Source organism: Macrosteles quadrilineatus, unplaced genomic scaffold (genome assembly GCF_028750875.1).
Source record: "Macrosteles quadrilineatus isolate MER2022 unplaced genomic scaffold, UCM_ALF_1.0 Scaffold_7__1_contigs__length_78375512, whole genome shotgun sequence".
In the NCBI taxonomy this organism is placed as follows: Eukaryota; Metazoa; Arthropoda; class Insecta; order Hemiptera; family Cicadellidae; genus Macrosteles; species Macrosteles quadrilineatus.
Window position 1 is genome coordinate 45,258,238 of NW_026542600.1, and position 27,487 is coordinate 45,285,724.

The 27,487-nt window shown below is 35.3% G+C and overlaps 2 protein-coding genes across 2 annotated transcripts in view; both read right to left on the bottom strand.

The window, feature by feature from the left end:
* Positions 1 to 9,518: 9,518 nt before the first annotated feature.
* On the bottom strand, positions 9,519 to 10,313 carry LOC128998945 (uncharacterized). The gene has a single exon (XM_054425301.1). The coding sequence runs from the start codon at positions 10,311 to 10,313 to the stop codon at positions 9,519 to 9,521; it is 795 nt and encodes a 264-aa protein (XP_054281276.1).
* A 5,546-nt stretch (positions 10,314 to 15,859) lies between these two features.
* The window catches only part of LOC128998552 (uncharacterized), a 39,878-nt gene continuing 28,250 nt past the window's right edge, over positions 15,860 to 27,487 (bottom strand). The window contains exon 2 of the mRNA XM_054424739.1: positions 15,860 to 18,164. Coding sequence (XP_054280714.1) covers positions 16,627 to 18,164 — 1,538 coding nt within the window. The 3' untranslated portion in view covers positions 15,860 to 16,626. The remainder of the gene's footprint in view (positions 18,165 to 27,487) is intronic.

Genomic DNA, 27,487 nt, shown 5'->3' on the forward strand with positions numbered 1-27,487 from the left:
AACCAATCACAATGCAGAGATCTTGCGATCTTCGATAACCTCTTCTTACTCTAAAACTTGGCAGCTAATCTCAATTTACCATATTTCGAGACACTGAGGTAAACTGTCAACTCCGTTCTTGAGAGATTGAGGTTATGTCTTGCTTAATCTTGGTGATTGCAAAAGTACCTTAACTTATATAAACTTAAGTATTAAAAATAAAATTTACTATGGATGTTTGTTTTAGGGTGTAGCTAATTATAAGTTTAGGCATATCCTAAATACATTATTTTGCTTTCTTCGTCTCTATTTCGGAACTCACCACCTTATTTTAGTTTTCTTCATCGGTTTGTTTTATGTTATTTTTAATTGTGTTTTTATTTAGGTTAAAGCGGCTATTTGCCATTGCACTGAAAGCATATCGTAACTTAAATTAATTTGATCCCTTTATTAGGTGAATGGTATTGAAACAAACTATTGTTTCTCTCTACCACAATCTTTAATACCTTAAATCATAGGTCTAATTCTAATAACAATAATTATCTTATAATAAGTTCAATTAGTATGCCTAGTCCATTTCAAACATACCAACAAGGATAAAACCCTTGATTAAATAGTCTAGTATTGACACAGTAAATAAAATTAAAATGCAATTATTCTACAGAAAACAATCGCATAAAGTATTGGGTGCTAATACATTGACAACAAATACATAACCTCTAAATCGCAATTAATAAATTAAAGCAATAACAAAACAAAACAATATGGTGTCAACTCAAAAAGAGCAATTTTTTACCGAAAGAGGAAGAAGAAAGTGCCGTCAACCGTCCACTCAACAGCTCAGTAGGTGGTGAGTAGTTTTGGTTGGATAAGTCGACCGTCAATCGTTTCAAAATACGAAATGATTGGAAATAGAATGACTCGACACTCAACTCAACAGTCAACCATTTCAAAAATAGGGCCCCTGACCCGCTTTAATAGCAGAAGTAGCCATCACAACCACGCAGCACGTAGAGCTCATGACTCGGACATGCCTCGCTGCCGTCTAAGTATAACGCAAAAGAGCTACCCGCACTCTGCTATTGCCCGAAAGAGTCAGAAACCTAGACCTGAAAGCTTTCAAATCGACACTGAGCATTTCTCTCTTGTAAAGGCCACTCTATTAGTGAGTGAAAATTTAAAAACGTACGTTTTCAGGAAACACACTTTGCAAATTTTTTTCCCCTTTTTTCAAAACTTTTATTATTTTTTTGATTTCATTAACATTTGAAGTTTCATAAAATGTCCATGGTAACGCAATATCTTTGGTAGTTTTTTTTTTAAAGAGCATCTTTAGTGGAAAAACACAAAATCCTGTCACGACCATAACAGACGTTTAAATGAATATTAAAAATAGTTAATATTATTTTTATAACTATGTTTTGCTATAAACTAATTTACTTTTATGACCATTATACATTAAAAAGGTCACTGAGCTTTTAGTATATTTGGTCTTTCTAGAAAAAAATAAAAAACTCAAAAAAATTGAAAAAAAGCCAATAATATCTTTTTAAGTTTGTATAACTCCGAAAAAACTTACCTGAGACCCGAAAAATCGTTATGTTTGCATAGAGGCGTGCTTCTTTTGTGTATAAAACATTGAAATATGACGATATTTTAATTTTTGAAATTTTTATGACAGAAATCATAAACGTGATGGTCAGGGACAAGCGGTACGGTCGTGAATTTTATAAAACAATCTAAATCTTTCTAAACAATCCTTTAATTTATACTATTAGTTATAATAAAAATATGTGTTTCAATTGAACTAAACTGTTCAAATTACAATTATATTAAAGTTATTGTCACGACCAAACACACTATAATCCATAAGGCTGGATAGGTCGTGAAAAAACCCGCGATGGTCGTGAAACTTTGGTCGTGAAATTACGTGTTATTTGGCTCTGTTCTGGTGGTAGCTCTGCACCTCATGTTCGAGGATACAAAGTGGACTTCTAGGTTAATCTAGCAATTGAAATATCTTATAAACAAAAATTAACACCATGTCTACTTCATCGAATGACTATGTACGGTCATGGACACACCAAAATTACAAAAAACACAACCTTTCCTGTATTAATCTTGTAATTCCTCCTTTCAACTCGAAACGACCGGCACTACAATCCTGACGTACACCCCGACCTAGTCTCTAAAACCAACTGACTCCATCAACGCGAGGCTTGCCACTGTCGTGCTCCAAAGTTGAAAAATTTTCCCAAATGGTCGTGACGCCAAATCGAGGGACAGACTTATTATGTCATGGTAGTCAGTTTGCAATGACAATAAAATTATAATATGCTCCTTTTTTGTAAGTTTAATAACCATTGATGACATAAAAATATGGCTTTATATATTGCTGCATGAATAATTAGTCTAAAAACAGCGTGAAAGTTGGAAAATGTGCCCTAGGGACACGTCATGGTCGTGAATTTCGAGACTTTAAAAATACGAAAAAAATACCTAGAACCTATTTAAAATCAAATAAATGTGTGTAACATGTTGCCCCCATCCCAAAAAATATTAAAACACATAATAATAAACTACAAATCCAGTAGCTACGAAGTAAAATGCCAGGGACATGAAAACGTACGTTTTTAAATTTTCACTCTAGTGTGCAAGAGTTGGTAGAGGAGCCTCTCATGCCAGAATGAAATTTCCGCATTAGTCAGTATTTATGCATTGCAAATATATGTTTTATTGTAAGTATTATAAAATTTGACGCTATCTATCCGTAATCACGGTCGAAGATAAAGAAGACAAGTATCAAGGTAAGGTGGTAAAGTACAAGTCTTGCTTGTAAACCAAGCCAAGTGTGTTTGAACACGAAGAAAATAAAAATTTTGCTTGCCGGAGAAAATAAAGAAATCCCATTAAAAACTCGAAACACTTATTAATAATCCCGTTCCACCACGAACAATGTTGTTGACGTATCAAGTTAACACATCTCGTTGCGTTATTTTAATTTATATTTTCTAACAAGCTGTTTTTTTTTTTTTTTTTTTTTTTTTTTTACTATTTACAGGATGGTATTACTCAATGAAACTGATGAAACTCAACAAACTTTCTCGACGCAAACGCCAACATCCCCCCGCACGTTTTTAACACGTCATAGTGATATTCGATCTACTCAAATACCCTAGCCTGGATTCAAAAGGACTACCCCTACACTACATCACCAATCTCTCTAAACACCCTCCCAGCAAGCGGGTGTAAGCTGGAAGAGCTTTAAGAGAACTAGAAATCAAATAACTTAACGATGGCCTGGATAATTCTCCATATCCATTAATGACCACCTTGTCGCGATTTCAGTGGGACTAAACGGAGTATCAAGTGAACGTATGCATCAACATAAATATTAAACATACTCTCTAATATATTTATCATCTTCATGGACCAGCTGAAGATAGTAATTAATTTTACGTTACTTTCTTCCAGGTCATGCGAAGAAAATGTTTTTTGTTTACTTCGTTCCTTGTTATATCTCTTATTAAAAAACAAGTTACCAAATAAAATAATATAGTGTAATTGGTAACAATTTCTCATCCTCTGGTTTTATAAGTAAAAGTACAAATCATAAAATTAACCCTTAAATAATGATACAAACAACATTACGTCGTCATACTAGCTATCAAATTGGTAGGTGTCTAGCTCTGGGGAGTGGGATTTTTTAAACTAAATTATTCAATGGTGTCAAGAGCCAACATAAATACTGGATAATCACATCAAACAGCGCAGCCTCATGGGTAAAAATTATATTCTACCAATTTCGGAACAAGAGGAGGATAAAAGGAAAATATGGCATTTTCGGAAGAGGACTAGGTACAATAACAAAACTAGAACAAATCAACATGAAACATTGATTGTGCACATTTATGTTCAATAACAAATGTTTGTAAACTAACAAACAAATAACCTCAATTGCAGGATGAATTGGAAGCAACCACACACAACTCAGTGTACATCGAGGCTGCCTGGTCTATTAAACCGAAGCATGCTATTTGCTAAGCAAACTAGAGGGAAAAAAGATGACTGAGGAGCGGAGTAGGAAAGAAGTAAAAGAAGTAAGAAGGGGAGGTAAAGAAAACTGCTTTGAACTTAAACTTTCAACTTTATCTTAATTTCCCTGATATTCATTGTAGTTAGAGTGTTCTGGTTCTGACATTGAATGGTATAACCACAGATAAGGTATTGTTCTTATAATAACTACTAGGTACCTACTTACATGGGGTGCGAGCTGTTCTCTGGCGGGACTCTGGTTCCCGCTGGGGTCCCGGGTTCGAATCCCGCCAAATCACCAATGGATTTTATCTAAGTGATAATGCCGTAACCCCTAGGTCTAGCCTGAAGTAATGTGAAAAACAAATCCGGGCGCGTGCCTAGCGTCCTAGGGGAAAAAAGTTGCACATCCAATATTAATCGTGTTTGGGTTTGGTGGTGATTAAAAGCTGAAGAGAGCTGAAACTTAGCAAAAGTTAGTTGTCATGAATCAGTGAACATACCAGGATGTAGTGCTAGCGACTATTAAATTCACTAGCCTAGCAAAGATGGGTTTAAGGGGGCAATGCGGTCACCAAAAGAAAATAACTTAATCCTGAAAGGACGTTTCTAGAACACTTGAATGTTGTCAACATCCATAGCATGACCCCACATTAATATAGGCTATATATAGGCCTATAGCTCACATGGCATGATCAGCAGGTAGGCCTTTTCGGTATTGCTCATAGTGATAAATTGCGGAGCTTGAGCATCAGATAACAATACCTGAGAAAGCTTACTACTCACATTGCCGATGTGATTGTTTCATACTAAAGTCATATCCATGGTTAGGCCTGAGGTTCTTTAACACCTTAAGGGATATGCGGGGTTTTGGGGCATGCCAACGCCCATAACAGTTACACTCCACATCCAAGACTGCAATTTTTGCCTTCAATTAGCAAACGCTCCCATGCTCCATTAATGTTACACTATGGCAATTTTACTCCCAATATGTACGAACTTTTCAAATCTAAGTTTTTTTTTTTACTTTTATCGATACACTAGTCAGGAAGACATCTGTTTGTCACCTGCTAATCAAATGGGATTTCATTACGTACTACTGTACCCACTGTACTGTAATGGATTTTACGCCACTCTACACTATTTTGATGAACTTCCCACGCAAGGATTTAGTCCAGAAAACAGCTGTTTGCCACCAGCTTAATCAAATGGGGTTTCATTGCGTACTACTGTACTGTAATGAGTTTTACCGGACACCAATCAGCTGATTATACTGTATTTTTGCAACAATGAGTACTGTAGTTATAAACAAAAACATAATCTCTCTTAGAGGTTATGACTAGTGATTTTTAGTCCTTTAGTTGGTGGTAATATACAGTATAAGGATTTGTACAGATTTAGTAGTATGGTGTAAACTATCGTACGTCACTCGTCCAAAACCCCCGGCCATGTACCGGGTCTTTACATGGCAAAAGAAGGCTCTCAGAATTATGTTTGAAATTCCAGTAGTTGCAAGGCATTTTTTGCTGAAAATAGAATCATGACACTCCCTAATATGTTCATTTTTAACAATTTAGTTTCCGTTAAAGAGAATCTAAATAAATTTGTTCCTTGCAACTCAATCCATGGTTATATCACCAGACAATCAAAAGATTTATATATTCCTCAAGCCAGGCTAACAAAATTTATCAAAAGTTATAAATATTTGCAAATAAAACTATTTAATAAACTTCCAATATATTTTAGAAATCAGGAAAGTATTAATTTGTATAGGTCAAAACTATCAGATTGGCTTACAAGTCGTGCTATTTATTCAGTCGAGGAGTTTTTGCAGAATGTAGATTTTTCAACTCTTAAATGTGACGCCAAGCAGTCTTGATGATTCTTTGTTCTTGTTATGGTCTTTTCCCTGTTAATTTCAAAGTTTTTTAATTATTACTGATGCTTTATCCTTTTAAGATTCTTTTAACTTTATTTTAACATTTTCTGTAGCCTATTTAATATTTTATATAACATATGTAACAAAACATGTTGACTTTGTCTATTGTAATGTTTATATTACCAAATGACAATAAAGATCGATTATTTATTATTTATTATTATTTAAATGTGTTTACCGGACTCGTATGGTAATCCGACCACCACACTCGTCCGGCAAACACTTATTTTCAGGACTAGAACGTAATATACTATTTCGCCATGCTACACTTTTTTAATAGACTTTTCACGCATTAAATTTTTCCGGAAAACACCTGATTGCCGCCTGCTTAATCAAGTGCATGGGTTTCATTACGTAATACTGACTGTAATGAGTTTTTACCGGAAACCAGCTGATTATAATTGACAATAAGAATAAGTAAACAATAACATAACCTCTTTTACGCCACACTACATTATTTTGATGAACTTTCCACGCAAGGATTTAGTCCAGAAAACAGCTGTTTGCCGCCAGCTTATTCAAATGGGGTTTCATTGCGTAATACTGTTCTGCAATGAGTTTTACCGGACACCAATCAGCTGATTATACTGTATTTTCTTGGCAATTAGTGGTTATAAACAAAAACATAACCTCTCATGACTAGTGATTTTTAGTCCTTTAGTTGGTGGAAATATATAAGGATTTGTACTTTAAGTAGTATGGCGTAAACTATCGTACGTAACTCGTCCAAAATGTGTGTACTGGACTCGTATGGTAATCCCGTACTCGACTTCGTCTCGCACGGGAACGACCACACTTGTCCGGTAAACACTTATTTTCAGGACTAGTAACGTAATATACTATTAAAAGTTATGACTAGTGGTTGTTAAGTCCTTTGGTTGGTGGGAATATTTTACGGATTTGTACAGTTTTTTTATTGTTTGGATGGTTAAGAGTAGTATGGAAGTATGGCGATAAATATTGTTCGTCACTTGTCAAAATGTGTTTACTGTACTCTTATGATAATCCCATACTCGACTTCGTCTTGCCCGGGAACAACCATAGGTCCCACTCATCTAGTAAACACCTATTTTCCGTACTAACAACGTAATATACTATTTAATGTACACCAGCTGATTATAATTGGCTATGAGTGATAAGACCTGACGTGGAATCGATTTACTTTTAGATTTTGATGTCCCCAGAGTCCAAAAACACCTTCCGTTTAAATACATACATATTCTATTCATATATGTGTCCGTTAGCACAATAACTCGAGTAAATATATCATCTAATTTCGATAAAATTTGGTACAAACTTGTGTACCTACTTGGATTGTACGTTTATTCGAACGAGTTCGCGAACCAGCATGATCGCGCTATGAGAACAAGGTTTAATATGGGGTAGAAATTAATAAAAAAAAAATTAAATAGGGAATAAAGCTCACATATTTAAGGAAACATTTAAGTGAAAATCTAATCAGGCAAATAAAAATACGTTTAGGCTGGAGGTTTCTGTGGTAGGGTTATTTTATTGTTAGGTTAGTTTAAAGTATGGCGTAAAGAAATAGTGGTAGTATGGCAAAAATTATTGCATGACACTCGTCCAAAATGTGTTTACCGTACTCGTATAGTAATGCCTACTCGTCCGGTAAACACCTATTTTGTGGACTAGTAACGTAATAATAGGCTATACTATTACGGCGGTTCCCAAACTATAGATTCGCAATTCTGCACTAGATTCAATTCAACGTGATTAACGTCACACACACCGTGTGTCACATTTGTCGTGTGTCATACACATGGTTTTAGCTTTAGACTAGTGATGTTCAAAATAGTTCAAATACCAAATGTTTGTGAAATCGTTATTCCCGAGTTTCATACCATTAACTTTGGATACTGCAAGTAGACATCCCATTTACGTGAATCATATTCAGCATTTACTTTGGGTACTGCAAGTACTCTTGCGAGGGGCCACTGCAGTGCTGGCATTGAAGATTGGATTATGACCATATCACAAATTTTCAAGTTTTTTGTTGACTTTGTCCACTTTGTTCGCTGTTGCAGTGTGCGAAAGTACTCTTTTCTCCATCTTTTCCATATGTTCTGAAAGAATGATTGACTCAGCTGCCAATGCTTCAAACGATTTACTGGTACAGTTGAGATATCATCTTCCGGTATTGATACTAGAGGTTCACCAGTTAGAAAATGCCCAGGAGTAAGTGCTGATAAATCTGAGGGGTAGGCAGAGAGTGGACATAATGGTCTTGAATTTAACATGGCTTCAACTCTAGTTGTGAGCGTAGTAAACTCCGGATAAGTAAGGACTGAAGAACCAATTACTCTGTAGATATGGTATTTAGCACTTTTTATCGCTGACTCCCATAACCCACCATGATGAGGTGAAGCAGGAGGATTAAAATTAAAATTTAAACCATGTTCGATGCAAAACTTAGTTATAGAATTTTGAGATTCTTTAGATTTGAGGTTCTTAATTATTTTCAGTCAGAGTAAATTTGATTACAACGTCCACGTCGGGAAATAAATCTGACCAATGCAGAGATGAACGCAGGAGTAGACAAATCATGCACTACTTCAATGTGCACTGCTTTGGTTACCATGCAAATAAAAATACAAACATACACATTGATTTGTTTGATAAATCTTAGGTTTGTGATCTTCAGTTTGAACGGTCCACCGTAGTCGATTCCTGTTGACGAAAATGGTTTTGCTGGAGTTATGCGGCATGGAGGTAAGTCTCCCATGAGGGGTGTCATTGGTCTTGGACGTAGTTTGAAACAAATTATGCATTTGAAAATCCGTGATCTTATAATATTTCATAATAATCTTATAATATAACATGCGATTGAGGAATAGAAGTCAATAGTTCTTGAGAGTTTGAAACCCATTTCCTCAATTCAAAACATCCGAATTTCAATAGTTCAATGAGTTGAGATTGAAGAGTGGGCGCTTTTTCTGTAGTTTCTGCCCCCGTGATAATGTCGTCAACATACCTATGGTTTTGCAAAGCTAGTGCAGCAATAGGATACTGATGTCCCTCATCAATGGCTAGCTGAAGAAGTGTCCGAATGACTAAGTAAGGAGAACTGTTCACGCCATGTGTAACGGTATTCAATTTGAAAGTATCAATTGAGTGTTGTTGATCTTGATGCCAGAGAATTAACTGAAAGTTTCGATCATCAGGGTGTATAGTTATCTGGTGGTACATTTGGCGAATGTGACAACAAAATATAATATTGTGACGTCGAAATTGGATGAGTAAGTCACAAATGTTGTTCTGTAGCTTAGGACCAGTCAGAAGAATGTCATTGAGTGATTAACCCGAACTGGACTTACAACTGGCATAAAAAACTGTTCGTAGTTTGGTGGTACTACTACTCTCCTTTAAGATACCATGATGTGGAAGATAGTAATGGGGTTGTGATTGAATATGATCATCATCTGTTAGTTTTGACATGTTTGGTATTCATTCATTAAGTCATGATAGAGTTGTGAAAACTGATCATTTGAACGAAACTTCCGTTCCATAGCATATAAACGTGTTTCAGCAGCTGGCTGGGAATCACCTAGAAAATGATCTGAGGAGTCTTTGAAAGGCAAACGAACAATGAAACGTCCGTTTTCATCACGAAGTGTTGATCACACAGTGCCTCTTCATGGGTTAGACTGGGTGATGTAGGGGGTTCTTCTTGCACCCAAAAGCTTTGTAAGGAAGCATGCCAATCAATGTCACTTTTTGACAGTAAACAAACATTGAGTGAAGTGGTAGGTATGTTATTGGTAATCAACGGGTTTGTGAGGGAGCAAGGAGTGGTGCCCATAAGTACAAAACCGAAGTGAGTTCCTAAAGCAGTAGGTAAGTTAGGACCAAGTGAAAATTGGTTTTGAGTGAGAAGTTGAGGGAGAATTGCATTTCCAATGATGAGATCAATACGATTCGGTATGTGAAAGGAAGGATCAGCCAGGTTATACTGTTGAGTGAGTTGAGTGACTTTAGATGAAATGGATGAAGGAGGAACATCAACTGTCAACTTTTCAAGGACGAGAGCAGGTTGAGCTTCAACTACCATTTTACCAGACATAGTTTGGAGATCAATTAAAATCTGTCCTCTGTTGGTTGTTACATATATGTTGATTGATTCCTGATAGTTGGATATTGGACTCAAGATCCTAGCTGCATGTGCGGTTATTAAATTACACATACTGCCAGAGTCAAGAAGAGCTCGAAACACATGTGGCTCACCAGAAGAGGAACTGATTTTTACTAACAATGTTCCAAGTAAGACAGTATTATTTTCTTTGAGATTTGTTTGCATACTCTGATGTGGTGACACTAGAGAATCGGATATGTTTGGTGTCATCTTAGACAATTCTTGATCATCAATGTGATTGTTTAACTGGTTAGAACTAAGTGAAACTTGTTTACTTTTGACATGGTCAAAATGCAACAGTGTGTGGTGCTTGTGATTTCCACACTTTTTACACGATGACTTAGATTGACAAAATTTTGATGCATGTAGTCCAAGACATGAAAAACATTTTTGAGATTGTTTAACCAACTGGTACCTTTCATGTGGGGACAAGGCAAGGAATTTTGAGCACGAGTAGATATTATGACTATGTTGATTAAAAAAAAAAAAACATGTATTTGGTGTTGGCCGACTGTCTTTTTGAGTACTAAACAAAGGTTTGGCCACATTCACTTTAGTAGTTCTCTGAAGTGGGAACCTTTTGTTAGTGTTCAAGGAATATTTGGGTGTCTTTTGTTGTTCACTACTGGTCATGTTTTGGGACAGCATAGCCTCAAAATAAGTGCATTCATTATTAAGGAAAGTAATTATCTGTTTTAAAGTAGGCAATGAATGATCTGATGTACCTATCAAATTTTTTACAAATTGATTCTAATTTGAATTTCTATTTTTTTTCTAAGTTGAAGATTAAGATCCAACTTTCTTAATAGGACTAAGGACAACAACAAGTTAGACTCTTGGTCATTATAGTTCAATGCTGATAAAGCTTGAGTGTTTTCATTGAAACGATTGACAAAATCTCATACACCAGTGATGTTTGAACTAGAAATGTTAAGTAGTTGATTTAAATGTAAAAGTTGTAGACGCCTGTCATTGTGGTATCTTTCTCTTAACAAATTGTATGCTACTGCATAATTGGGTCCAGTAATTTGGAGACTTCGAATCAAATTTAGTGGCTCTTTGTCCAATACACTCAAAAGGTATTGAAATTTTATTACACTAGACAAAGAGTCATTGGTGTGGATAGTGGAGTCATATAAATTAATGAATGATGTCCAATTAGTTAGATCTCCATCAAATTTTGAAAGTTCAAATTTAGTTAAACTTAAGAATCCGTGCTTGAACCAATTTCAGGAAGCAGTGATTTTATGTAGCTTTTTACTTAATAATGTGGAGTGTTTGGGAGTATTAATGAAAAATTAAGAGAGAAAAATGAGTAAGCCATGTTAACAAGAAGAACCAGAATGGAATGTTTATTTGTACAATATAATGAATTATTTTAAATCATCATCTGTTTTAGTTAGTTTTAAAAAGGCTAAAGAAAAAATAGGTAAAAGAACTGAACAAGTACACATCGCATTGACGTGAACAAGATGTGACTTTGGATACTGCAAGTAGACTTTCCATTTATGTGAACCCGAGCCCATTGGGAACAATAAATTAATTTGTGGTTACATTTATCAAAATTATTGGATTGTTAGTTCGGATATCTAGCTAACAGACTCCAGAATGAGCTAAACTTCATTATCTCTAACAGCACTTGAACAGATCACGCTAACGGACACATGTATATGAATTTGAACGGATGGTGTTTTTGGCCTCTAGGGACCTCAAAACAAAAAATTAATTCGGTCCCGGGTCCAGGTCTTACCATGAGTACTACGGTAATAGCTTATTCCCTATATGGGAAATTCGCTAAATATTCCCTATATGAGAAATTCGCTAAATATTCCCTATATGGGAAATTCGCTAAATATTCCCTATATGGGCAATTCGCTAAATATTCCCTATATGGGAAATTCGCTAAAAAAATAAGAGGAACCCCAACATAACAACACCGAATAACTCACCTGAATTAAAACCTCAATTGCTAAATCATCAACATCAAGACAATAGTAAAACAAAAATGTCCGTGTATTCAAATAGCCAAGGAAGAAATATTGGTCCTAAGATTTAATAAGGTAACCCTGAAAAATTTTGGGTCGTTGGTAGGATCAGTTATGCCAAACGCAGGGCTTATACAGGTCGCTGAAACTGCATTGCATTGTAAAGAAGAAACAATTACCATCATTGAAGGAACAAATGACACTCTACGGCATGATCTATTCAGAATATTTTCCTCCTTAGAAGAAAAATTAAAAAAAGTCTAACTAAACCAGTTATAATAACCTCTATACCTCACAGACATGACCTATCAAACACACATCCGATGCATAATGATATAGTTATGGCTAACCACTATATGAGAGAATTAGGAGCTCGACTGGAATCGGTACATGTGGTGGACCTTGATGACCTCACCAATCATGGCCTCCATTTCAACAATGCAGGGGAAAATGTACTGGTTAGCCTTATCACTAAGAAAATTTAAAAAAATAATAAACTATCAGGCAGATATGGATAAACAAAATCATCTGGACAAACCTAGCATCTCTGTAACGGACAGGCACATGGCAAAGATAATAAAAGTAAATATGAGTGATCGGACCGTGGCTTTTGCAAATAGCATCTCTGCTGACTTCTGCGATTCCCGCCATATGTCTGCAGGTGTGGCAGTTGTTTTCAAGAACTATTTTGGCAAACCAAGTCCTTCCCAATGCCTTAGTCACCACTTAGCCCTACAAAACACCCAAGGGGCCTCAATCTATACAGCCTTATAACTAAGAACCATTATTATGGCAAACCTAACAACTGGGACTATGACACCGCCTTTCACCAACTGAAAAAAGATTTTGAAAGAAGAGGGTTTCACCATCTAATATGCTCACCAATCGGATGTGTGCGAGATAAAGTTCATCTGGAAAAATTTTCTTCAAACATTGTTGACTTTCAGCGTGAAACAGAGGCAGATGTTACTATTCAGTCCTATCATCAAGACTCCCACAGAGAATTAAAACAAATTAAATAAAACACATTAAATCAAAACAGAACAAAAACCCAACAATTTTTAAAAAAACCCTCTCAAGGAATATTTAATGGAACCATCCTTATACTCTTTAGGCCAGGCGCACACAGGCGATTTTGAGTCTAGCAACAGTTGCCCGACTAAAATGTTCACCATTGTTTTATATTGGAGTGCGCACACCAAGGAACAGTCTAGGGACCGTCACACAACTGTTGCAACCGATGTTCTCGGACCCAATTAGCCAGAGACAGCTCTGCGATTCAATTGTCACGGGACTGTCGCTCCAGGCTTGGTATCCATTGAAACAAGTGTAGACGCGCACACATGCGACTAAATTGTCGCTGTGTCGCTCAGTCTCACCCGAGGAATTCAGCTACTCGTGACCAATACTGTAACTAGTGTTTGCTCTATTTTTGTTGTGTAAAGTTTTTAGAAAATTACTCAAATATGAATGTCTGTGATGAGGACGTCAAAGACTTAATTGATGAAGTTAAGAAGAGGCTGCCTTTATATTTAAAGTCATTGAAAGACTATTTGGATATTAATTTGAAGAAGAAGTTGTGGGATGAAGTTTCCTTGGCAGTTACTTAAGTTTGGGATAACCTAACACAAGAGGATAAAATCAAACATCACAACTTCAACAACAAAGCACATACTACGGTTGTATCATTGAAATCCATTTGGTACTGTTAACGCTAAAACGCTGTTAATGTCCAATTTACGTCTTCAGATTTTAGATTCACGACTAAAAAGTTGCCTGTGTGCGCATTCCAGCTCAACTGTTGCTAGATTTCAGAGTCTCCGAGTGGGTTGCGCAACTGTCCCACAATTAGTTGGGCAACTGTTGCTAGACTCAGAATCGCCTGTGTGCGCCTGGCCTTAGATGAATTAAAAATGGCTTTATCATAGTTTTAAGCATTAGTTTTAATTTATTTGACACTATTCATGTACAACCATGTATACTATGAATAAAGATTCTTGACTATGACTAATATGGTTACTCCGCTCAATATTGCAAGCAGTCAGCTGCATTGTACACCTAGTTAGTAACTACCCAATAAAAAGACTGAATCAGTGGTACTGTAGTAAAACTGTAAAATATGCAGCCTACATTACTTAAGAACTAATTAGTTTTTAGCAATATTGCCTAAATTATGGTATAGAAGGGATTGTACTACCCCTTCTATACCATAATTTAGGCATTATTGCTAAAAACTAATTAGTTCTTAAGTAAGTTTAAATGATTGTAGCTGTTTTGATATCTTGTTTACATGCATTCCTTTAATACCTGCTGCGACGTCATTGACCAGAATTTCTGGATAGACTGTGTCAATGAAAAAAAAGCTTAAAGTGCCATTTACACTATTCCCATAGATGGAACTGAACAATTTTTCTTGTGATAAACTAAAGGCTTATATATTTTTTTTACAAAAACCACTTGAAATATACTATACACGTAAAAGTATATAGGTAGTATATAGGTAGAAACTGAAAATGTTTCTTATATATGCGCTCTCTGTATCCTTATTCTTTCCTGCAATGGATTATTTAAGGCTTCAAAATATCTTCTCTATTTTTGTTTTAAAGCTCTGTGAGAAGTCACAGTTCAGCTTTTGTACTCATAAAAAACATATCATCTGAGCCTGCCTATAAACATACATTACCACTTCCACCTTGGCAAAATGGCTGCATCTGCAAAGATATATTTTTTTTTCCTAAGACGCTAGGCACGAGCCTGGGATTGTTTTTCACATTACTTCAGGCTAGACCCAGGGTTTGCGGCATTATCACTTAGATAAAATCCATTGGTGACTTGGCGGGGATCAAACTCGGGACGTCAGGGACTGAAGTCCCGCGCTCTAGCCACTCCGCCAGCTCGCTCCCCCTGCTGGCCCTGCTACAAGCCAAATTAAGGTTATCCATACTCCATAGGTGTCACCCAATTCTCTTAACTTGATCTAAGCTAGTTCAACAGCCCAGCCGACCGCTCAATTCCTCTCGTGGAGTCAAGAATCACACTATAGAGACTGTTTGCATTCCAGGCTTCATTCTTGTTTGTTTCCTAGGTACTATTTCCTTTAACTACTTGAAATGCAGGTTTTTGCATTAAGCAGGACTGGTTTAGTAAATTTCTCAGAGTTCTAAATGAATGGTTTATAGAAATGTTGGCCCTGTCAAGTTTAGACAAAAAATCCCCCCCCTCACAATCTGCTTTGACTTGACTTTATAGAAGTTTCACAGAATAGATTGCGAGTGGAAATGCACTTGAGACCTTCCTCTAAACTAGCACCAATATGCCCGATTTATCACTTGAAACAAAGCATATAGTAAGCAAATACATAATAAACACCATTGCAAAACCAGTAGAGTAAAATCCACTGCTTCCGAGAAAAGTACGTTATGCAATCATTTGCAGTATGGTAGCGGAAAATATTGATCTGAATATACATGAACTAAAATCTATGTTTTAGCCCTGAGCTGTATAATAACTTAAAATAGGTTTTACCTTCGTCAATGCAGCTCAAATAACGGTGTAACTACGTTGGTTACCGCCGTTTCGGCATTACAATGCCATCGTCAGACTTCGAAATCTTGGCATTGACGAAGGTAAAGCATATTTTTAGTTATAAATTAACTGTTATGATGTTATTAAGTGCAAATGAAGAAATATTTCAATACATTTTTTCCACTGATTGCTACGATGTAATTTTGATTTATAATCGTGGTAAGGGGAATAATTTTAGAGAAAATATAGACTAAAGAAATATTCTGTTTATTGGCATGATAATTCAATCGGTTTGGACTGTCTACACTAATTTCCTGAAAAATCAGTGAGTTAAGCTTTCTATGACATCACTCAGCCTCAGTTAATTAAAAAGTTATAACACAGTATTAATGGTGTTAATTTCAGTATCAGTACTGGTACTAATAGTACAAATTATTACATGATAAATAAATAAAATTTATAATAGATCTATGATACATGGTAAACATTTAATACAATTTACAAATTGAATGCTATTCACAGATAATTGTTTCAAAGTAGTACAAAACAGTTAAATATCCTTACAAAAGAGGTAGTAAGTACATGCATAATGTTACCCTAAACATTTTGAGATATTATGTCTACAGTAGTTAGTTGTGGAAACAGTGAGCCATGAAATAGTACAACGGAGTAATTAGAAGGCTGTTAATTACTTTCATAAACACTCATATAGTTCATGTAGTGTTTTGTGCATCACAAGGAATTATGATTTTACTGTTTAGCAATTTTTAGCAACAATAATGAATATCTTACTTGTTGAGTAATAGATTATCACAAATTGTGAGTGGGAAGCTTATAAACTGACAGTAATAATCTGTAATATCTAATTGTTTGAGGACTGATTATAGGGATCCAGCCATAATTAATAACATACTTGAATATACAGAGCATTTTACTTATAGTTAAGAGACTTGCTGCTTGAATAATGAAATCAAGCATTTTATATTACTCAGCACACACACATTGGTGAAGACTCAGTATGGATGAATGGCAGCCATTCCCACCCTACCAGAGGATAATGAGCTGTTAGTGCGATGGAGCATTTCATGATGTGGCTGCATAGGTTGTTGGTATTGGTGAAAGGGTTCAGCATAACTGTGCCGATACCTCGGTGACAATGTCGGTACTTCTTCTGGCTGATGTGGTCTTGCAGTTTCTCTATCTAATCCAGGATACCTCTCACGTTCGTCTAACTCTTGGTATCCTAAACTATTTGATTCTATATTTGGTCCGTGGTCTTGATAAGATCTTCGCTTGAACTCTTTGGCAAGCTCATTGGAGTTCCTTCGTCTTTCATCTTCGATTGATTCGTACATAGATCTTCGCTTCTTGTCATACTGCATGGCTCTTGGTGGGAAGTTCATCGCCTCTGGGTGCATCATGTGTCTATAATCCCTGCGGTCCTCTTCCTCCTCACTGGTGGTTGTTGGATATCTCTGATGCCTCATCGAAGGTCTAGGAGGAGGATTAACCCTCGTAGGACTTCTGTATCGTTCTAAAGGTATTGAATTATTGCTTTCAGCTAATGGCACTTGATTTATACTTAAGTGACCTCTTGGAATTTTCCCAACAAATCTTGAATTTCTATCTTCAACTGGACTATCCTCGGTAAACTTCCTAGGAGGAGGTCTTGAACTATTCATCACAGGACTAGTGCACCGTTCTTTTCTTTGCTTAATTTCAGGACTCGGTTCTCTTCTAGGACTAGTGTACCTACGATTCATATGGGATGGTTTATTTATTTCTTCTGGCATGTTATAGCCATGGTTATCTAAGTTACCTCTGGGAGGACTGAGATGTCTATCTTCTCTATGAGCAAATGGTGCTCCTCGGTGTTTTCCTTGTTGCCTTTGTGGATATTCCTCTGAGTCTGGAATGCTGCCATGAGACTGACTCCTAATATAGGAGGGTTCCCTTCTGAGAGCCGGAACAAAATCTCTGTTGTTATGGTACTTATAATTATCGATATTATTTGAGTATCCTCGTTGTGATAAATCTTCTAATTCGTCCTCAGAGTCTTTACTTCTCGACCAGCTTCGAGTGGGTCTTGATCGTTCAACAGGCATCATTGCTGGAAGAATAGGAGGTTCGATGGACTGAGTATTCCTCCTTCGTTCATTCATAATCGCTTTCTCTTGTCGTTCTCTCTCTTCTTGTTTTTCTCTCTCAAGAGATAGAAATTTTTCTTTTGCATCGTTGAATCTATCTCGTGGAGTTGGAGATCCTATTGTGGATCCAGCATCAGTCGGTGAAGGGGATCTTTGACGCTCTTCTGCATTCCTCCTCCTTCGCTGGCCACTGGACGGGTGGGAATCTGTTTGAGAATTGAACTCTGCACCATAGTGTTTCTTTAACTTGACAAGGTCTGGATGAATGACTTGTTCGCCAGTGTGGTTCTGACCGCGACCACTGTTGCTGCTGTTGAGGCGTCTGGCACGAGGCAGAGACATCTCACCTCCACCCTGGACCAGGAACAGTGAATCCTTGTTAGCCTCTGCATTCCACTCCTCATCTGTAACATGAAACATGTTTCTATGTACTTCACACTTTTATTTTGCTGACATTCTAAACTTAATCAAAACAACCATTTTATACTCATTGAGGCAATGTAATGGGTATGGATTTAAAGATAAATTCCTCTTTTACTATAGATTGATATACATAAAAATCAATAATGTAAGTAGTATTTGGTTACACTGCATAATTGCTGAAACATGAGTGTTTTTATAAATGCTGTGTAAAATTTATACATTAACATTATTGAACTTAATTTTTTTTTGTGATATCTGAAAACATCAGAAATGCAAAAAATAAAGAGCTGCACTACACAGCAGCTATTATACTCGTAGATATATTTTTACTCTTATATGGCTCTTGTTCAGGTCATGTTTAGTGGAGTTTGTCAAGATTTGTTGTGATGTAAAAAGGTTGCATTCAGAAAACATTTACATACATTTTGAAGCATACTGAATTAAGTAGAGTTTAAGGATAAAACATGAAAGTATACATTTGTAGAGAAAGAAAACAAGAGCTCAAAATAGTAAGAGTGTTTGTAGCAACTCAAACAAAGGTATAATTTAAATTATGTACCTGATAATCATAAACATTAGGTTTATGAATTTTTAGTTAAAATGAAGGAATAAACATTAAAAAAGAAATATTTTATAATCCGTACAGATTCTAAAAACTTGGAGTTGGTAAAAGAAAAGTAAAGATCATTACTATCCTGTAAGCATAGGCGCAACAGTAAACAAAGTTCCCTTTAGATCATGTTACATTCAATAGTAAAAACAGTCTGTAAGATGAACAATCTGAATTAAGAATTGAGTTGTATGTCAATTATTTAAATTGAAAGTTCTATAGTATGCATTGAAAATATTGTCTCAATGCTATTGATGTTAGTAATGATAGATGACAAACACATGTTACAGTTTATATAAGTTGACAGTTATGTGCCCAGAGGGGAGGGGGGAGGGTGGTTATCTATATAAACACATGCATTTCATTCAGTTCTAGAATGGTAGGAATGTATTGCAGAGGTGGAATAAGGTCAGCAAGAGAAGAAACTCCAAACAGGTCCCATGACCCAGAGCCTAGGGTACCCTTGACCCAAAAACCAACCAACAGTTCAAATAATACCTAAACATAGGTTGAAATTGCTCTAAAACTGTATTGAGTTGGGTTATAAAAAATTACGGTGATAAATATGGCAAATATTCGTTGTTGTAGTTAGTCTTTCTGGACAATATTCCTCAGTTCAATATTAGAAAATGCAATGTGTGTGTTTTTTTAATAATGTTTCTTCCAATTTCTAAACAAAATAAAATTTAAAATTGTATCAATTTTTTTGTGAAAATATATGTGTAATATAGAATATAGTTTTATCAATAAAATGGTGTACATATGGATTTAAAAAGATTGTACGTTTGTGTGTTTAGTAGTAATCAATTTACATCAGCTTCAATTTAACTTTTTTATTATTATTTTTTGTTTGTAAAAATAACATCCAACACATTTTTTAAAACACATAACTTACATTATTGTGGAAATGTTGATTAACAAATCTGAAAAATTAATAATTATTCTTTACGCTTTCTGTTTTCAAATAAAATTAGAAAGATAAAATGATTGAATTTTGTTTGGAAATGAAGTCAAACATTTAGAATAATAAAAAAGGAAAATTGCCCTGCGGCAGCAAACCTGCAGACTAATCGAATTTCTAATTTGCCTGAATTGATTTAAAATTAAATCTATTTAAATAACATTAGATTTAACGAGTCAAGTACCAAGGTTTGCTGCTACAGGGAGGGTAATAAAGTGTGTTTTTTTAATAAAACAATTATAGCTTGGTATAAAATAAATAGATTTTCCAAGTTTGATTATATCCATAAACAAGAAAACTACAACAGTTTACTTATTCTCCATAAGAATAACATGGCAATTTTAAAATTTAAATTTTTTTAATTTTCTCCTTAACCAATAACCCTACAAAAACATTTAATATACTAAATTATTTGTTTTTTAAGCTCTTCAAAATGGTCTAGAGAGAGAAATTGGGAACTATTATGTTTTGAGGGTAAAAAACTAAAAAACCCATTTTTTACACCATAAAACCCTATTCTAATGGTCCAATCATGCTGGTTCGCAAACTCGTTCAAATAAATGTAGGTTTACATGTTTGTACCAAATTTAATCAAAATCGGATCAATTTTGCTCGAGTTATTGTGCTAAGGGACACACACACATATATATATATACTGTATATATAATAAATAATTGTGATCATGGCCTTAGTGCTGAAATATGTATAAGTTTAATAAAAATGAATTTCAAGGTAGGCCTACTCTGGTTTTTATTATTTCACATATTTATAGAAAAAGTAGCCCTAAAAAGTTAACTGAACTACAAAAAATAAATAAATAAATACATTTATATGAATTTTAACGGATGGTGTTTAAAGTAAATTGGTCCCGGGTCCAGGTCTTACCATGAGACCTACGGTAGCTTATTCCCTATGGGAAATTCGCTAACATATGATTGTAAATCAATGTGCATCTTGGTTATAGGGCAAATTACTTGCCAGCTAAATGGTGCTAAAAGAGACCAACTATGCCAATAGATAGGCTATAACAACAATGGTTCTCTGAGTCTGAAGGTTTTTCAATCGATAAGAAACTTAAAACATTTTATAGACCGACTTGTTTTGTTAACTTCAGTTATAATCCTATGGATGCTTACAAGTTGGTTTTACAAGTTGGAAATATATATGTATATTTGATATATAATGTATAAAAGCAAAAACATTTTAATAACATTTGCAAACTCTAAGATCAGAAAATAAAACAACAATAAAATAAAATTTTGCAGAAAATTTAATCAAAACATGACATTAAAATTAAAGTTTAGGAATTCTAGAGTATGAACTAGATGAGTTGTTATGTAGACAAAAACAACAAGAAATATCCCCAAAATATAACTTCTGTAGGCCTATATACATTAAAAAATTCCATAGAAAATGTGTTGGAACATTAATATATGAAATCCGATACTAGGAAAACCCCAAAAGTAAATAAAAAAGAAAAAATATGTACTTAACATAAACACAACAACATACATATCATGTAACATGTAACATAAATACAAATCATCAAAAATCTGTATTTTTTTTTATTGCAAACGGCGATACACCAATACAAAAGTATTACAAATATGATAGCGTTGAAAACAATGTCCAGTTTCACAGTTTGATTTATATACAGAATGAATTATCAACTGGAGAACAACTAGCCTACATCCAACAAACAATCCAATTTTCAAACTATTAATATTAATTCAACATACGATCTATTTATTTTATTTTATTATTATTGGATGTATGACTATGACGACTTCAGGGTTGAAACTAGTGGTTTAATAAAAAATTTGTTTTATTAATAGTACGTTTAAAATGTAAGAAATGATATTAGAAAGGAAGATGTGTCAGTGTATGGAGAAGAAGTTGCCCAACAAGTCTCTGATCCGGGGACAATGAGAGTGGGAATAAGTGGTGAAATCTAGCAAGAAGGCCACAGAGACTCAGTGGGTCGTGCCGTGATGCAACATATAATAGAGGCACACTTCTCACCATCAGGGTCCCCGGGACGCATCTCCAACACTTCAAGCTTTGGTGATCTAGCGGGATACCACTAAACCAGCTCGTTCACCAATCATTATAATTATAGTTTTTTGGGGATTAGGATCTAAAATATTGAATTTTGAAACACATAACTACTGCGAGTATTTTAATTTCCAAACAGAAAGCTTCATTTTACCCGACGAAACACAATTTAACGATAAACAATCAAGTTACAATTTTTAAACTATTCCTATATGATAACACGTTCGTTTAGCCAAATTAATATAAGTGTCTTTATAAGGTAGGGGACAATATTTTCGGGGTTTTGATTAATTCTTTATACCGCTTTATTTAAAAAACGAAATAAACAGTAAATTCGAAGAACTTAATCCCACGGAGCAAGTCTCTCACTCAGTGCCCTTCCCCAACTAAGGAGGCTAATTGATTAGTCTGGCGGTTACACGAATTATACATGCGAGAAAACAAAATATTTTTCTTTTTACGAGCCCTTAATTAGTTCAGGGTCAACTTGAAACTAAGGCAGCCTCTTGCACGTTTGTGATTTGACACGATATGTGGCAAGAAGCAAGCAACAGCAACAGTGAGAGAAGACTGCATAATTTCAGAGCATTACAGAATCTCGATTCTCATATAATAAGTGGGTTAGATTTAACATTAGATTTTTTAAAGATCTGTTATAGACATTTTTATATTTGATAACAAACACTTCTGTTATTGACGCCCACTTGTACACCCTAGTCCACCGACCTAGGTGGTCTAGTAGATTGTCCGGCCCTAGACGGTGCTTAAACAGACTGTACCCGGTTTCCATTCAGCAGCATAAAATTATGTCAGTTGATGTTACAGAACCTTACCTGCACAAAGATTAACAATTTAGAAATGCGCTCTCAAAAGCAATCCATGTACCAGTTTTAATTGTTGTACGTAGACCGTTAGGCAATAAGGACATTCTTTATATTCCCCGTGGATGGTTCAAACCTCTGGGTATACCTTAGACCGTTAATGAGAGATACCGGCGCTCTATGTAGTGAAGTCTGGAGAGCCGGCCACTCATTCAAACAGAGGTTTCCGACCGAAGTATGTGATACTAGCTTTGCGCATACACGACTCGCAATAGAGTTATTAATACAACCGTAGAAACAGTTAGTTTCCCTTACCATTGATTGTAGGAACTTAAAAGTACCACTTACTTTTACAAAATTCTCATTGGTTTATTTTAGCTGGAACAGAATAAAATTAGAGGCTTTATCCTTCGCTGTGTATTAATGTCTTTACCACTTCTAGCAGCTGTTAAATCCCAACGTGTTTTGGCGGGGAACCGGAGTTTTGCCAACGGGTGTCAGGTAGATGGCGGGGATGCCTTCGGCCACCTCTTGGTGCGGAGATTTGCCAACGGTGGTGGTGGGAGAAAAAGTGTGACGGAGGGAAGGAGAGCGATTGTCAGGGTTGTCTACGCTTGGCAGTTATGCGCTTGTCGCAGTGGGTTAGGTTAGGTTAGGTTAGATTAGGTTAGGTTAGGTTAGGTTAGGTTAAAAATTCAATACATATCCTTTCACAGTCAGAAGTGCATAACTCCATTACTTTGAACACAGTCAGCATCCTGCCTGGTTTGTCCACCCCTAGCGGAAGCCACCCTCACGGTCACGTGTAATCTCTCTCTCTCCTCCTCCCCCTCTCGCGCAACCCGCAACCGTTGGCAAAACTCCGCAGTATGTGGAATTCATGGATGGGGACCCTTTCTACCTGATACCCGTTGGCAAAACTCCTACACTCGTTTTGGCGGGATACAAGTTTGAGTGGATGGACATGGATGGTATACTGTAGTACACAAATACAGTACATTTATGCTTAAATATCAAAGCTAGCTAGCTGAAAAAAAGGAATTATTTATAAAATGTTGATAAAAAGGTAATTTATTTGAATTATATCACAAATTTAAATGGGATAAAAAACATACCAAACAAAAAACGAATGGACCTACAATATGTGTATGAAAAATATCGATATGGTATACAGGTATTTCTGTTTCGTTAATAATATTGTTGAGGGTTTCGTCAGTTTCAAAGATTTATAAAATGTTGTTAACTTTTCCATATTTTTACATAGTTAGCTAATTTAAAATGTATGCAGTTTTAGCGAATTTCCCATATAGGGAATAAGCCATTACCCTAGTAAGTCTCATAGTAAGACTGGACCCGAGACCGATTTACTTTTTTGTTTTGAGGTCCCCAGAGGCCAAAAACACCATTCGTTCAAATTCACATATATATTTATATGTGTCAGTTATCACGATAACTCGATCAAAAATGATCCCATTTTGATCAAATTTGGTATAAACTTGTAAACCTACATTTATTCGAACGAGTTCGCGAACCAGCAAGATCACACCATGGGAACGTGGGATCGAACCATACAATGAACATAACCTTGAACTGGATCTATGTAAGTTTGCTATCTTTTTTGCTTGTATTTTCATCTTTTAAGCTAATTTAATATAAAATTTAATAGTTTTAATTTTATTGTGTTCTTTTATTATCTATGTGAACATTTTGGCGTCGTGAGTTTCCGACACTTGCTTAATTATTCCCGTCCTCCACTCTTCCACATGTACAAAAATAGCTCTCGCCAGCCAAATTTGCTGTTCAGCTTTGTCTTGCACCGGAAAATGCCACTTTGCTATTTATATTTTGAAATTAATGAAATATACTATTGCAGTTATCAAATTAAGGAGTGTGAGTGAAGCATTAGAAGAAAATTTCTGTCGCTTCCCGATTTTGGTTTTCAATCAATCAATCAATAATTTAAGATGGGGACACCACTATATGTGCGTATTTTAACCCAAGTATGAGTGAAGGATGAGTGGTGCGATCTTGTAATCTTGTTAGTGACTAATAAGGCCGACATGCTTTTACATTTTGTTCACACTCGATGATTACGCAAAACACACTTTAACACGAGGTTAATCTGAGGTTTACGTAAAATGATTTGTCTCACTTTACAGCTTTACCAATTGATTTCAATCGATTTCATTTCGGACCATTTCCTACTATATAGTTTGCATGGCTCTATGGTGACCCACCATCTCTTGCATTATTTTTTTTTATTTATTCACGGAAAACACAAATTTACAATAGTATTCTTACAGATCAAAACATAATTACAAAATATGAGAAGAAAACAACCACGTTAATATCACACACCCTGTTCACCCAGTTTAAAAAAATCAGGATTTGAAACAAAGATGACAATTCAATAATTGGTGTAGGGTTAGTCAATACTACAGTTTTAGGTCGGGATTAAATATTTTACCGAGTTTAAAAGGGAAAACATTTTGTTTCAATTCAAACATCATTGTGGACATTTTTTTGTATTTCGTAATGCGGAATTGGTCGAGTGTCATAGTTAGTTATTTAATTTAAATAACAAGAAAATTACTCACAAAATAATGAACGACTTGAACTCACCCCTGCACTGAATGACTTTGCAAAGAGTACGCTTAAGTCAATTAAGGTGTAGATAAACCAGTGAGGCTGAATCTTTGATTATATTTTAATGGCCTTTGTCATATACTGCTAAGTCTTCTACAAAATGGGCGATGGAAATCTAAAAATCTCTCTAGAGGCTCGATCTCTCAATATATCAAATATCTCAAATATTCATTAAAACGAATGAATTTGGGCATACGACAAAGTTCTCAAGGTTTCTCCGAACATTCTAAATATTACTACATTAACTTGTATTCAATAATTTTGTAATTTTTATGATTTTCTCAACTGTACTTCGTATGGATTTTAGTTATTTCCTACCGAAGGTTACTAAAAGACTGACAGAATAAAATACACCACCCGACCCGTGCGAGGCATTCTTCTCAAATCCCACTCATTGAAGTACACAATATACAGTTAAGGCTAAACATCCCAGGTTTAGTTCCAAATTCTGCCACCACGTCGCAGCACCAAAATGGAGTCATTTTGTGTTGGTGTTTATTGGTGGAATTTTCATCCGATTTTCATTTTGAAAACTGATTTGTAAACGGGATAAAATAACAATTCACGCCATTGACAATAAATTTGAATTAAGTTGTTGGTTAAAAAAATTATGGTAAAATAATTGTGTTACAAAATAAAAAATGAAAATTGCAGGTAGTCATTTTAAAGACAATAATTTTTAATTAATTTTACTTTTTAAATTTTTAAAATCGCTTGGCTGGTTCAGTCGGTATCGTTGTTTAAACATTTACAGTAATTATAACAAACGCGAGAGAGACATGAAGCAGGTGCAGGACAGGGCCGCTGTGACTCATTCCAAGGTCACACTCACATTTGCTACCCCTCCCCCCAAAACAAGGCTGGGGTGTTGCTTGTACACCGGTGGATGACGGTTTCCCGCACTTCCATACACGAACAAATACAGAATTGAATTAGGGGTTTTGCTACGCTTTAACCAAAACAAATTGCAAACAAAATAACTATTTAAAAGTTTTGATAGTGTCATCAAATTTTTAATTTTACGATAATCGTATTTAGGCCTAATCATACTGTAAAATTGGTGTAAATCCGTTGGCAAATATATAAATCTATATAAATAAAATTACAGTTTTGTCTGTACATTGCTTAGAATCATGCAGGTTTTGGTTATTTTTACGTTTCATAGCCTAAGAAAGCCGAAACGAGTCTTATCTCAATTTCTGTCTGTCTGTTTGTCTAATCTGTGCCAAAATGTCATTTTGCGCGGCCTACTCCTAGAAAACTAAAGTTCCGATCAAGGTTCTAATAATTTTTCCGTATTTACTGGATTGATGAGAGTGTCTTTGGCTATAAAAACATGGCCTCGCTCCTTTGAAAACAAAATAACGAACCATCAAAAACCCAATTTGGTTCGAATTTTGTCAATTTCCTCCCAATGTTAACTATTACATTTTATGAAATAAATAACGATCAGCTGTTTGGATTAGTTCTCACCTCTAGCTGTCACTGATATGTTTAAATTAAAAGTTGTTTACAAATACCGCAACCATTTCCGATCAAGTTTTGTTAGCACATCCAAACCAAGTTAGATTAATAACGTTGTGCGGCCTTGGTGGTGCCGTACTATCACTGGTGTAGCTGGAACTGCAGTCGTTGGACGATCGTCGTCGCACGATTATCGCTCGGCGATAATCGTTGCAGTAGGCATTGTCATTGGTGCGATTATTATACAATCGTTCAGTTAAAATTCTTGACGGTTGCCGAGTTGAAGTAGGGATAGTGAATTACTGTATTAGTTTATAGGCTGTAACAAAATACTATTCATTTATTTGCTGGTTGAAGATCTAGAAGATGGAAAATCTTTGGAAGTGATAAGTGTTCAAAGACTTAGCACAAATTCACACATAGTATAATTACAAAACGAACAGAAGAGGGGTACTTCAAAATATTAATAAACAATAATTTCCAAGCTGATGGGAGAATGTTATCTGAGTTCTTCAGACTTTCAAAATCTCAGTTTAAGTTTTTGTATAGTTTGATCAATGAGCATTTTTACTTTAAAACTACATTCCCTATCCAATCACAGGAGATGAGAAGTTTGCTCTTACGTTAAGGTAGGATAGTTTATTTATAAACGTTAGATTTTTTTACTAAGCTAATAAACTAATACAATGCTTTGGTATTATGTTTTCCTTTTTCAGAATAAGACATGTTCATTATAAAAAATAGTAA

Bases quoted from the DNA above. Each gene is read 5' to 3' on its own strand.
- LOC128998945 (XM_054425301.1), bottom strand. From the start codon at position 10,313: ATGACACCAAACATATCCGATTCTCTAGTGTCACCACATCAGAGTATG.